Below are 14,170 nucleotides of genomic sequence, written 5' to 3' on the forward strand. Positions count from 1 at the left end.
CTCTCCCGTTGCGGAGCACAGGCTCCGGACGCGCAGGCTCAGCGGCCGTGGCTCACGGACCCAGCCGCTCCGCGGCATATGGGATCTTCCCGGACCGGGGCACAGACCCGTGTCCCCTGCATCGGCAGGCGGACTCTCAACCACTGCGCCACCAGGGAAGCCCCTAGTTTCTGCTTTATAACACAGTGAATAAGCTATACATATACCTATATCCCCGTATCTCCTCCCTCTTGCGTCTCCCTCCCTCCCACCCTCCCTATCCCACCCCTCTAGGTGGTCACACAGCACCGAGCTGATCTCCCTGTGCTATGCGGCTGCTTCCCACTAGCTATCTGTTTTACGTTTGGTAGTGTATGTATGTCCATACCACTCTCTCACTTCGTCCCAGCTTACCCTTCCCCTCCCCGTGTCCTCAAGTCCATTCTCTAGTAGGTCTGTGTCTTTATTCCCATCTTGCCCCTAGGTTTTTCATGACTTTTTTTTTTTTTAGATCCCATATATATGTGTTAGCATACCGTATTGGTTTGGAGAGACTATTTAAACCAACTCCCTTAGACCACTCCAGAACAGTTTAGGCCCTTTAAAGCAGGGCCCCCCAAACCCTGGGTAAGGGTCCGCCGCCTGTTAGGAGCAGGAGGTGAGCGGCAGGGGAGCGAGCAAAGCCTCATCTGCTACCCCCCATCGCCCCCATAACCCCCCCATCGCCCCCCATCGCCCCCTCATTGCTCCCCATCGCCCCACATCGCTCCCCATCGCCCCCCATTGCTCGCAGTACCGCCCGAACCATCCCTCCCCCACCCCCGCCCCCCATCCATGGAAAAATTGTCTTCCACAAAACCGGTCCCTGGTGCCAGAAAGGTTGGGGACCGCTGATTTAAAGGTAGAGGCAGCAAAGTCAGCTCTGCTTCAGGTGGTGGGAGTGCTATTTATTTAGCAAGAGTCAAGCAAAATGGGGAAGCACATGACCTCACTTCCGTGCCGTTCTTACAGAATCCCTACAGATAGAGCAAATGCTTTTTATAAATGAGAGAAATAAGGTTTAGTGAAGCTAAGCAGCTTGCGTAAATTCACACCCACAGTAAATGACTAGCCAGCCTTCTGATCTAGATCTAATCTAGATCATCTGATTTCAGATTCCATAGGTTTTCCTAAACACCGCTCACCTTTGTCTTAACCTTCCCTGAATAAGCACTTCGGAGTGTGGCTTTAGTACTTTGTTTTTAAAGCATGTACATCCTTGTGTGCATCCTTGTGTGCATCCTTGTGTGCAACCTGTCCTTCTGAAACTATTCCAAGAAACTGCAGAGGAAGGAACACTTCCAAGCTCCTTGTATGAGGCCACCCTCACCCTGATACCAAAACCAGACAAAGATTCCACAAAAAGAGAAAATTACAGGCCAATATCACTGATGAACATGGACGCAAAAATCCTCAACAAAATACTAGCAAACCAAATCCAACAGTACATTAAAAGGACCAGACACCATGATCAAGAGGGGTTTTTCCCAAGGGGTACAAGGATTTTTCAATATCTTCAAATTAATCATGTGATACGTCACATTAACAAACTGAAGAATAAAAACCATATGATCTTCTCAATAAAGCATATACATCCTTGATTTCAAATGTAGGTAGATAGCAAAACTCAGTCTTTTTTAGTCTTTCACTTTTGTTTCCTTGTGTCACTGCCCTGCTCTGATAGAATAAACACTGGAGAAGGAACAGTGTTGTGGATTAGTTTTTCAAGTTCAAGAAAAATTTGCTGCAAAGATCATAACTAAATTCTTCTCCTATCAGATTCCTACTATTTTATTTTTAAAATAGCTCGTATTATTCTCTTTCGAGTACGCTAAATTGGACACAGTTATTCAAAAGGGACGTAATACTGGCACATGTAATTGCAAATGAAAAGTACAAGTTTTCATTAAGAAATTCGAGGTGGAAATACAAGTTTTCATTAAGAAATTAGAGATGGCATTATCAGAAGGCAGGGGGCAAGAGGAAGGTGAAACCTTACCTCTACCCAGTTAGGTTTTCCTCTGAGATTCTTTCACAAAATGATTGAGAGATAAACAGGCAAGTTGATTAACATGTATACCTCATGCACATACGGGAGATACCCAGGGGAAAATGAGCGACCCTCAAAGAGATGGCTTTAGATTTCAGGATTAAACACCACCTCAATAGAGAAAGGGGAGGGGTGTTGTAGGCCTCTTAGGGGAGACTAAATGATTTTTAGGAAAGATGAATGGACCCTGAGAAGAATAGATGCAAGGTATCTTTGTGACAAAGTTTGGCTGGAGGGATTTATGACAGTTGAGTTCCTTTTGGAGCACTTAGGGAGTTAAAGATAAGCGGAGTTCAGAGAAAACGTCTCCAGCTCAAAATAGTCAATATACCAAAGGGGCATATTTGGAGGTGACGCGTCCTGAGCCCCTGTAGCCAAACTTCAGGGTGCCACGTTCTGCTACCTTTCACAGCTCAGACTCATTCGCCATCATGTCCCTAGTGCTACTGCCTGGCACAGGATTTTGTAGATGCTCAGCAAACATACATGATATTCAGTGACTGGAGGGATGATGGATTGATGGATGGGTGGATGGATGGATAGATGGATGGATAGGAGAAAGAACGTTAGCTCCTTCGTTTGTTATGCAAGTAGAATATTAATATGTTATTTAGCTTCCCTTATTTTGTAAAATGTATTTTATTTGTATTTGTAAAATGTATTTTACAGCTTCCTATAGTTTCAAAAGTTTTTTCAAGTTGTAATAACATAGGATTGTCGCTCTGGTCCCTCCAAATAAATGCCTACCTATGTCAGGCTGCTTTACACACTGGGTTAATCTGATCTTCCAAGCTACTTAAAACTACTACACAAGAGCACTAACGTTAAATGACTTTCCTGTTTGCAGTGATTATTTGCATCCATTATGTCACTTGCTTTTCAAAACAATGGCCTTTCAAAACAAAGCCCTGACCCTGCCGCTAGACTTCTGAATGTCAAATCTTGGTCTACCACCAAATCACTGTGTGATCTGGGCAAATGATTTAATCCCTCCAAGGATTAGTTTTCACATCTGTAAAACAGGGATAATAATAATTGTACCCTGTGATAAGATCGTCATAGAAGTTAAATGAGATATGCCGGTAACGTTCTTGGTATGGGGCCTGGCCTGGTCTCGGAAAGACTTCAACAATTCGTTATCATCTTAGAGGTAGTAGTAGTAGTAACAACTGCTTGTTGTTACGTGTCTGCTCTCTGTACTTTCATTTTCTCCAGGGTGAGGACTGTGTTTTGTTCATCTCCACCTCGCCTCCTAACGTAGGGCCTGTCATGGATTAGGTACTCAACAAATGATTATTGGAATGAATGAGGTAGGCAGGTAACTTTTTTTTTAATCGTAAAGTTGTTTTCCAAATGACTGAACTTCAGCTCTGAGAGGTTACTCCCAACCGGTTTTGAGCGGCTGCTATAAATCAGTCACTTAGATTATGTCATTGAGTCTCCAGGCAACTTTATGAAACGTTTTCAAGTGGCGTCCCAGGATGAAAGCCCACATATTTTTCTTTCTTTTTTTTTTTTTTTTGCGGTACGCGGGCCTCTCGCTGTTGTGGCCTCTCCCGTTGCGGAGCCCAGGCTCCGGACGCGCAGACTCAGCGGCCGTGGCTCACGGGCCCAGCCACTCTGCGGCATGTGGGATCTTCCCAGACCAGGGCACAAACCCGTGTCCCCTGCATCGGCAGGCAGACTCTCAACCACTGCGCCACCAGGGAAGCCCCAAAGCCCACATCTTTGAATCCCGAGCCCAGAACCATTTCCACTAAACTCTCCTGCCTGTCTTACAAAATATACAAGAATTCTTCCTGGGTCAGTTACTAATATATAACCATTATAGCATTTGGGAAAATAACTTTATGAGTTAGGAAATGAATTGATTATCTAAGTTTTATTTATTTGTTAGATCGCAAAGAAAATTGGACATGAAAATGTTATACTATTCTCAGTACCCTAGGTTTTTGAATTCTAGAGTAAAAAAGACAACAGGCAACTGAATGTGAATATGATAAAATGAACAAATAAGAAAAGAGGAGTCTGAACAGTTAAAGAAAGTGTAGGATAAGTGAGTACTTCACAAATGAAAGCAGATGTATGAAATTACAAGCTGTCAGATAAGCAAAGGAAATGAAAATGATAAAGTGGTTCCTTACATAGATTATAATTATTCATTTTGCCCAGTCCTGTCCCCTTTCTCCATAATGTTCATGGGAAGGGGGATGTTCCCAGCAGAAGAAGGAAAGAAAAACCTAAGAGTCAAGGGTATTTCTGATCACAAAAAAATTATTTTGTGACTTACATTGTTTCTAGTGAGTCACAGTTGTTTTCCTACGGAATATTTTTCAGCTAACCGTTCTGATTAATGAAAAGGATTCAGTCACAGCCACAGGAAGTTGCAACTGTAAAGTTTGTTCACAATCATGCTGCCGAGGCCGTCAGCCTAGCTTACAAAACAAGAGTCGCTAATGGGCGCAACTGTGACAGCAGTGGCAGATGGATTGCCAAGAAATGAAGTAGTTTACATAGACCTGCCTGAAAAGATGTGTTTAATAATTGCAGCCATAATTAGGTTGATTTGGGGAAAAAAAATTAAATGACGGTCTAAGGAGCACAGTTAGGCTAATCTATGAAGATTTTGACACTTTTCCTCCAAGAAATGCTGCATAAATATCTTTCCTAAATTTCTTGTTACCTTTAGGAAAACAAACAATTGGAAGAAATTATATTCTCTTTAATTTTGAACTATGTAATATTTATATATACAAAAATAAATGTAACATATGTAAGTTGTGAAGCATAGTAATCAGGGTACATAATATTTTATGAGAATTTTAAGCTGGTTCTTTCCCATTCATAAGATTTTTGTTACTAATTTCCAAGCAGCAAAACTAGAGACATTTAAATACAGCCATATAAATGGCAATAAATGTGCATGCTTCTAAGAGTTTATTTGTGTTACAAGCGCACACACAAATCTATATCTGAGGCTCTTCCTTCCAACACCGCCCTGACGATGAGTGCTGGTATATTAGTACAGTGTGCTGCTTCAAAGGCCATTTGGTAACGATCCCGTCTCCCCATTTCCTTTTGTCCAAATCAGTCGAGTTATTGGTTTGCTTTCTTTGAATCTAAGTTGTTAATTTTGTTTCTCTTAGTAATGCAGGTATCTGAAACAGCATTGCTTCTCAATTGCTTTTTTTCCCCTTTTATTTAGTGATCTCTAGTAACTACCAGACCTGTCTTGGCCTTCTGATGCATTACCCACTCATCGGGGATGTTCACTCGCTGATTCTTAAGGCTCTGTTCCTTCGCGATCCCAAGGTAAGCTTTCCATGTGGGATGTGCACAGTTTTAAGTGGGGTGAAAAACTGGTTTCTCTACATGACTCCAAGAATTCCTAATGTAGAATTTGCCTAATAGCAGATGAATTGCCTACAGGCCACAACTCCACATACCTGATGGTTTAGCAGCTCAGCGGGCAAATTCAAAGGACACTGCCCTGAGAAACAGGAGCGCACGTCTCTTGTAACTCAGGAGGTTGTTCTGCCCACCTGCTTCCTCGTAACTCAAGGAAATAGTTGAGCACCTGCTTCTCCTTATAACCACACTTCATGCCGGGGGCCAACTGACCCAGGTACAGCCTCGTGAGCCATGTGAAGACCAAGACATTAGAGCTCTAAAAAGGACCAGTTTTCTAAGAGTTTATGATGCAGTGAGACACTAAATTATTTCATGTTATGAACATGTATTTCTTATTTTGCGGGTGAAGAGTAACCTAATAAAATAAAGATTTAAAGAGTCTTTAATGCTGATTTCTCTATTTGAACTTAAAGCAAGTCACCAAAATTTTCTTTACACTCCAGAGAAAAAGTGTGCTCTTTTACAACTAATGTTACATTTCTTGAAAATAAGAACATTTAATGATCTAAAAAAATCTGTGAATCCTTGATGCTTTTGAGCCAAACAAAAATATTGGATGAAGTATAAGAGAGAAAGCTTCAAACACGAGGACTAGGATGCCAGGCGCTGGGTGGTAATCCCAGCCTTTGGCTCTTTGGCAGAGCTCCCAGCAATCGTGTTGGCAGTTGTCGAACTGTCTTTGAGTCAGTCTGTCTGTGGATTCCACTGCCAGAGCTCTGTCTGATCAACGTGGACCTCCAAGTTCAACGTACATTTTGTTTCTGAAGGATTTCTGTCCTTTCATCAGTTGTTGACTTCAACATTTGAGCATGTATTTATTCTTTGCTTGATTTAAAATTATTGTTTTCCTGTGCCTATATCCATTTTCTTCAGAAATACACAGTTTTATGTCATTTCTCCTATACAAAATTTCATTAAGTGTCAGAAATACAATCCATCATTTCTCTAATACATAAGGCAGCATTTTTTTTTTCTGGTAAGGCGTAGGAGTCAGACTATGAAAAAAACCTACAGTCTCATATTTACTCTCTTATGTATATGTAGGCTGTATACGTATATATTTTTAATATGAAATAGTCAAGATTATGGCATATCTATAAAAGGAATAAAGGATGAAGTTTCTGGTCAATGAAGTATCTGAGTTTTGGTCTACAAACTTAAGGTAAATTCTATCTGCTCAGCATTGAGAATTACTAGGGTCATACAGAGCGGGAAAAAATTGCTAAAATAACTGTTTGAATTATCTACCTGTGTGATTTGTTGGGTTTAATTGAAAGGAGAAACGAATATGTTATCTAAACCTATCCATCTTGGTAAGTTTTTTCCTAGCTAAATATGGTTGATCTTCCTATAAACCATTCACTCTTATGGTTGCAGAATTCTGTATACTAAATTCCTCAATGTTGTTAGTGGAATCCGTAATTTTAATAGAGTACTTTTGACATTAAAAAGATAGTATATGTAATATAGAGAATAATGAAGCCAATTCTACAAGCATTAAGAAAAATTTTCTCCAAGGTTTAAGAGAAAAAATGTAATAGCATAAGTATCTAAAAAATAGTATTCCCCACTTTTACATTCAGAGTCTTACCAAGTAAAAACAATCAAGATAATTGTCCAAAAGTTAGGACTTTAAACTGGTATTTCTGAGACATGAGAAACTGGGCAGAAGGAGGGAGTCATGTGTAAAAAGCTCCTGAGAACAAGTTCGTGGCATGATGATATCTGTAGGGGAAGATAAAGCAAGCTGCAGAGTACTAAGGGGGTTTCAGACGGCCAACCCAGCAAGGTGGTAGTTTTAGTTAAGTGTATGTAATGGCTGATCCATTGACACTATTAGTAAATGTCAAATGATAACTAACATCACTTGGCATATCTGCTAATTGGAGATCTATCGCAGTGTGGTGTCCTGGGTCTTGCCAGGAGCCTGAGCTAGGAATTGGGACACTGGGCCAAGTCTTGGCTCTCCTACCAAATGTCCTTGTGATCTGGGGATTCACGCTTGCTAAGTCTTGGTCTCCTCTTTTGTTGCCTCTAACAACCTACCCAAGCAGAGCAGCCTTTGACCATAAAGAACTGACATCTAATGATATAATAAGATCCAATCCAGTGCTACAAAGGCACAAAAGAAAAAAAAAAGAAGTAAGTTTATATATATCGTAAAAATCCACCAGTGGATAGAGCTTTCAGTGTAGTTCATGTCAGCTATAAAGTCAGCGAGGAGGCCATGTAAAGAGAGGGAAAGACGATGCTAGTACCCCACCCATAGCCTCTGAGGATCCAGACCTCAGAGTGCTTTAAATGTTTTCTATTTATTAGCAACAATGAAACACTTAAATCAGAGTAAGTATATAAACACACAAGTCTCTATGAAGTGACCTAGTAGGAAGAGATTTGAGGCATGAAAGTTTACTGTCCTGTATCCCAGCTTCACATGGCAGTTGTGCTGAGTGCTGCTGACAGACTCAATAAAATAAAAATGAACAAGGAGTTCTGGGCCTCCCTAAATTCACTGTCAGCCTTCAGAGAAACGCTTCGTCCTACCACTATCCCGAAATCGCAGTGGAGACTGCTCAGTTGAGAATAGACTCTGCAGTAGAGCTTGAGACACTGAGCTGTTACTTATTTTCTATCAGATGTCAGCTTTACTGTGAAAAGATTTCTCATTTGAACAGACTGAAATAATGGGCTGGTAAACTGTAATCACAGGATCATACTCGTTCACGTCTCCAAGTACTTTGATATGCTTCCTTTGGTCCTCACTACAAGCTCCGAGGCAGCAGAGCGGGTTATCTTTCCTCCTTCTTTTTCAGTGCAGAGGCCATGTGGCTTTCCCAAGGCCGAAACGCTTGTAAGCTTCCAAACTAGCTGGAATGGTTCCATGACCCTTGTTTCTACTCATCCCCTCCTGAGGTTCCCAGCCTCTGTTCTTCCTTCCCCAGGAAGCCATTCCCAGACTCAGATAAGACACGTCTTCCCTTTGAGTCCTCATAGCCCCTTGTAGTTTAGTGATTTGCTCGTATCTTCTGTCAATTATCCCTCCTCATCATCCTGCTCGTTTGTTAGCATTTAGCTCTGTGTCGTGCAGTGGTTGGTATTAAGAAGACAATGGTAGCGTTGAATGCTGACTTAAGCACTGCGCCTCTTCTAATACTGACTCTAATCCAGGTGGATCTCACTCACCTTACATATTTCTGGAACCCATACCCACATTCCACAGAAACCATAGCCAATGGTATATTTGTCAGCGCCATTTTTATCAAGATGGTGAAGTGACCCTACAACTTGAACTGAAAGGGCATCTAGTTCCTTAATTTAATATCGATCAGAATTATTTGAAAACCTGTTATCACCTTCAAATATTATGGAACAAAGAAGATACAACAAAGGATCTAAATAATATACTTGGGGGCTTCCCAGGTGGTGCAGTGGTTGAGAGTCCACCTGCCGGTGCAGGGGACACGGCTTCGTGCCCCGGTCCGGGAAGATCCCACATGCCGCGGAGCGGCTGGGCCCGTGAGCCATGGCCGCTGAGCCTGCGCGTCCGGAGCCTGTGCTGCGCAACGGGAGAGGCCACAACAGTGAGAGGCCCGCGTGTCGCAAAAAAATAATAAATAAATAATATACTTCACTTAGACTGTGCAAACTTCAGAACTGCCAAGAACCAAGAGAGTCTAATTCCGCTCCTCCTTCTGTAATATGAACAAACTGAGGATCCAGGTATTTGAGAGACTTTTTCAAGGTCACACAGCTTGTCAGTGGCGGAGCTAGCCGTTGAACCAAGGTCTTCCAGCCACCCTTCCACACAAGAGCTGTAGCTTCGTTAGTTTTAAAAATAGTGGAATCCTAGTTACTGATATTTCTCATACGAATTCTTTTATTTGTAGTATATATTTATTTGCATCTGTAATAAATGAAAGTGCCACGTATATAAGTGGCCCAAGAACTACTTGAAATGTTTGTAAGTGTATGCTGTCTGAAGAGACTGGATATCAAATATCTGTAGCATTCTATACTCTGTTCACCTTACGATATGGTTTCTATACTTAGCTCTTCAGACCACAATCCTGATTCTCGTTTTCCTTTTATTATATTAGAATCACTGAGCAGATTTCCAAAAACAATCCACTAAACGAAGTAGAGGAGTGGAAGGATGACAGTCTGAAAAATATGAAGTGATTAAAAAACATTGTTCTAACTAGTTGTTCAAATTCCAAAAAAAAATTTAAAACCCAATTAGAAACAAAAGTCATAGAAAATGTGAACATATTGTGTTCCTTAAATAACCAGATGTTCTCTCCTTCCTGAAGGCAGTAAGGGCTAGGAATAAAAGGTTTAAAACTATTGTTTTAAGTTAACTGTGAATTTTGCAAATCTGTTTTTTACCCTTCAGCAAATAGAATTCTAATACAGAAACATAAGCAAAGTAATTTTCATTTTTCGGTCCTCTCTTATTTGTGTTGCATGTTGAAGTGTTAACCTTATCACAAAGACTTATTACAAATGAAATACAGTACATGAATTAACATTGTAGATTATTCAGTAAGAGTTTGACAGCTACCGTTTATTTGAAGACTAGAATAGTCCCCCAATATTATATTTCTGGTAAGTTTGTAAGCATCCCTGTTATTGTTTATGGGAGAAAATTGCTAGAAATAAGACAATTTAATTTTATAGTCATTCTTGTATACAGAAGCACAAAATATATATACTATAAAATAAATATATATATATATATATAATATAGTGTACAGTGTTCTTGTGCTTGGCCAATTCTGATTTGGCTTTTGTTCGGAGTTATGTTAAATATTGCTTTTTTAAATTATAACGTCTGAATATTCAGATTTTATGCAGGTAATGGACTTTTATTCTTTAATTCCAAAAACCCTCACTGTACATGCAACTTTTTAATGTCAGATGGCTTTAGTAAAATGTCACATATCAGAATTGAAAAGTGGTGAGTGGATTCAAGCTGGGTGATGATGATAGAAAATGCTTCATTCCAGAAATGCCATTATAATGTCATCTTCTCTGAGCAGTGAAGGACCTAAAATCACACACACTGACTCTTTGAGGAGCATGCACGTGTCCATTTATTTACTTTTCCTGATGTTCCCATCCGAGGTTCTGTTCAGATTTCCTAGGATGTTTCTTGTCTGATTTTGTTACAGAAAGAATGTGTTACTTCTGTCTTCACCATCCTTTTTTTTTCCCCTCCCCTAAAAGCTGGAGCATTTCTATGAGAACTGCCTTTCTTGGAGAATCATTTTTCTGTGTGTGTTTTCTCTCTCAGGGACAAAAAAAAAAAAATGTGTTTTTTTTCCTTCATATCTGAGCTGCATGACTATATATTGTTCTTTTTTATCACTAGATTATAACCAATTGGATGTTTATTGTAGTTAGTATTTAGGTATTGGTGACTCCTCAGTTAGGTTTTCACATTCAGTCAGAAATATAGACTTTTTGACATAGACTCACATTAAAAAAAAACTCAAGTTTTACTTCAGAGTACATGGTGGCTTTCAAAAATCTGTAAGAATAATCAAAAGATCTTTATTGAACCAGTATTTGAAATTTGTTATTTATTATGTTCAAACATTTCATAAAGTAGAATTGTGGGTTTCTCAAAACTTATTAGGGTTTCCTAGTGCCTTAAATAATTTTGGATTAGTTTTATAAAAGTATTTTGAATTCATTAATTTATTCAGCAAATCTTTATTGTGTATCACAATGCACTGGGCACTGTTTAGGTTCTGGTGATATAAAGGTGAACCAAAAAAAAAAAAAAAATGGCCCTTATCATTATAAACAAGTAAACAAACAAGAAAATACTCAGTTTGTCATGTGTTATAAAAGGTACAAATGGGGTATCATCCTTAAAATAATAAGAGGAGGAAGAACCTGAGCTGGGGAGTACCATTTCCGGTGAGAACTATTGGAGGAGAAGGAACTAGCCAGGCAAAGAGCAGGGAGAGGAGCCGCCAGGCAGGGGAATAGCAAACACCAAGACTCCAAGGTAGGAAAGAGCTTGGACTCTTCATGGAACTGGAAGACCAGCAGCCTGGGGGGCCCTACCTGAGACAGACACATGAGCCAGGGGAGGCTTGCTAAGGTCACCTTTTGAAACTCCAGAAAGATTGCTGGATTTGTGATGATTCTTCCTGATGATTAAGACATCCTCTTATTATAAACTACTCTTGCTCTCAGCCAGAAGTTCCAAAAACTCTTCTTAAATGAGTTCCCCACTTGATAAAGCACATTCACTTATTCAGACCTCTAGGCTGTCACATGGGTCCGGCCAGTAGGTTCTCGTTTGATTTAAGAGGACTGGGGCCAGGACTCTGAACACTTTTGGTCATACATATATTACTTTTATCTTTTAAAAAACAATCTTGGCTGCCTTCTATATATCACCAATCTAGTCAGTTTTGCTCTCATTCACGTCAGCATTATGCTCACTGTGTAGTGTCAAGGGAACTAGACCCGTCTTTCTTGTCTACCAAATGAGAGCTCTGCAAGGTCAGGGACTAGATCTTCAACAGCATAAATCCTGTGTCAGCCCCTTGAGGGAAGCTCAGAATTCAGGTTTCACTTCCGTCACAGCCTGCTGTGTTTATTGGGCAAGTCACCCTTTTCTTGAACAAAGAGGCTAGATCACATAATGTCAAAGACCGCTTCTGGCGCTGTTTTAGCAAGATGCAGTTCAACTCAGCAGATCCGTTTTTTTTTTTTTTTTTTTTTTTTTTTTTTTAATGACTTACTGTGTGTAGAGGATGAGAGGGACGAGAGTTGGTCACAGTCCTTTATAGATGTGAACAAAACTGGTACAGAAGGTAAAATGAGTGAGACTATTGCAGAAAGGACAGCTGATTTGGGCTTGGATAGTCAGAAAGGCTTCCAACTGGGCTTTTTTTTCTTTTTTTAACATCTTTATTGGAGTATAATTGCTTTACAATGCTGTGTTAGTTTCTGCTGTATAACAAAGTGAATAAGCTATACATATATCCCCATATCTCCTCCCTCTTGTGTCTCCCTCCCTCCCACCCTCCCTCTCCCACCCCTCTAGGTGGTCACAAAGCACGAAGCTGATCTCCCTGTGCTATGTGGCTGCTTCCCACTAGCTATCTAGTTTACATTTGGTAGTGTATATATGTCCATGCCACTCTCTGACTTCATCCCAGCTTACCAATTGGGCTTTGAAGAATTTTGTTGGGACATGTTATTCCATCTTAAGAAAACAGTGTAAGCAGAGCTCCTGAGAATTGCTGAAGCAAGTGGCCGGGTTGGGCCTGGCAGGTCTCTAGCCACAGTCATTCACGGACCCCTCAGGGACTGCCCTCAACATCTTATATATTAGCAGACACTAATTTTTTTTTTTAACTAAAGCATAGTTGATTTACAATATCATGTTAGTTTCAGATGTACAGTACAGTGATTGAGTTATACATATATATGTATATTCCTTTCAGATTCTTTTCCCTTATAGGTTATTACAAAATATTAAGTATAGTTCTCTGTGCTATACTCAGTATTGGTTATCTACTTTATATATAGTGTGTATATGTTAATGCCAACTTCCTTATTTATCTCTCCGTCTCCCCTTTCCCCTTTGGTAACCATAAGTTTGTTTTCTCTGTCTGTGAGTCTCTTTCTGTTTTGTAAATAAGTTCATTAGTATCATTTTTTTTTAGATTCCACATATAAGCATTATCATAGGGTATTTGTCTTTCTGTGTCTGACTTACTTCACTTAGTATGATAATCTCTAGGTCCATCCATGTTGCTGCAAATGGCATTATTTCATTCTTTTTATGGCTGAACAAATATTCCATTGTATATATGTACCACATCTTCTTTATCCATTCATGTTGGGTGGACATTTAGGTTGTTTCCATGTCTTGGCTGTTGTAAATAGTGCTACAGTGAACATTGGGGTGCATGTATCTTTTTAAATTATGGTTTTTTCCAGATATATGCCCAGGAGTGGGATTGCTAGATCATATGGTAATTCTATTTTTAGTTTTCTGAGGAACCTCCATACTGTTCTCCATAGTGGCTGCACCAATTTACATTCCCACCAACAGTGTAGAGTTCCTTTTTCTCCACACCCTCTCCAGAATTTATTATTTTTAGACTTTTTGATAATGGCCATTCTGACTGATGTGAAGTGATACCTCATTGTAGTTTTTATTTATTTATTTAGTTAGTTAGTTTTGTCTGTGTTGGGTCTTCGTTGCTGCGTGCAGGCTTTCTCTAGTTGTGGTGAGTGGGGGCTACTCTTCGTTGCATTGCGCGGGCTTCTCATTGCAGTGGCTTCTCTTGTTGAGGAGCATGGGCTCTAGGCACGCGGGCTTCAGTAGTTGTGGAATGCGGGCTCAGTTGTGGCTTGTGGGCTCTAGAGTTTAGGCTCAGTAGTTGTGGCGCACGGGCTTAGTTGCCCCACGGCATGTGGAATCTTCCTGGACCAGGGCTCAAACCCATGTTGCCTGCATTGGCAGGCAGATTCGTAACCACTGCGCCACCAGGGAAGTCCCTCATTGTAGTTTTGATTTGCATTTCTCTAATAATTAACAATGTTGAGCATCTTTTCATGTGCCTTTTGACCATCGAGATGTCTTCTTTAGAGAAGTGTCTATTTAGATCTTCTGCCCATTTGTTGATTGGGTTCTTTGGTTTTTTGATACTGAGCTCT

General features: G+C 40.2%; 1 protein-coding gene across 6 annotated transcripts in view; it reads left to right on the forward strand.

Annotated features, from left to right (window-relative positions):
* Window positions 1-14,170, forward strand: part of TBC1D5 (TBC1 domain family member 5) — a 540,677-nt gene that overhangs the window by 410,996 nt on the left and 115,511 nt on the right. For all 6 annotated transcript variants that reach the window (XM_027086554.1, XM_027086556.1, XM_027086555.1 and 3 more), the window contains one exon: window positions 5,274-5,380. In XM_027086554.1, coding sequence (XP_026942355.1) covers window positions 5,274-5,380 — 107 coding nt within the window. The remainder of the gene's footprint in view (window positions 1-5,273; window positions 5,381-14,170) is intronic.

The sequence above is a fragment of the Aethalodelphis obliquidens genome, unplaced genomic scaffold (genome assembly GCF_003676395.1).
Source record: "Aethalodelphis obliquidens isolate GAN/ISIS:26980383/991018 unplaced genomic scaffold, ASM367639v1 scaffold56, whole genome shotgun sequence".
NCBI lineage: Eukaryota > Metazoa > Chordata > Mammalia > Artiodactyla > Delphinidae > Aethalodelphis > Aethalodelphis obliquidens.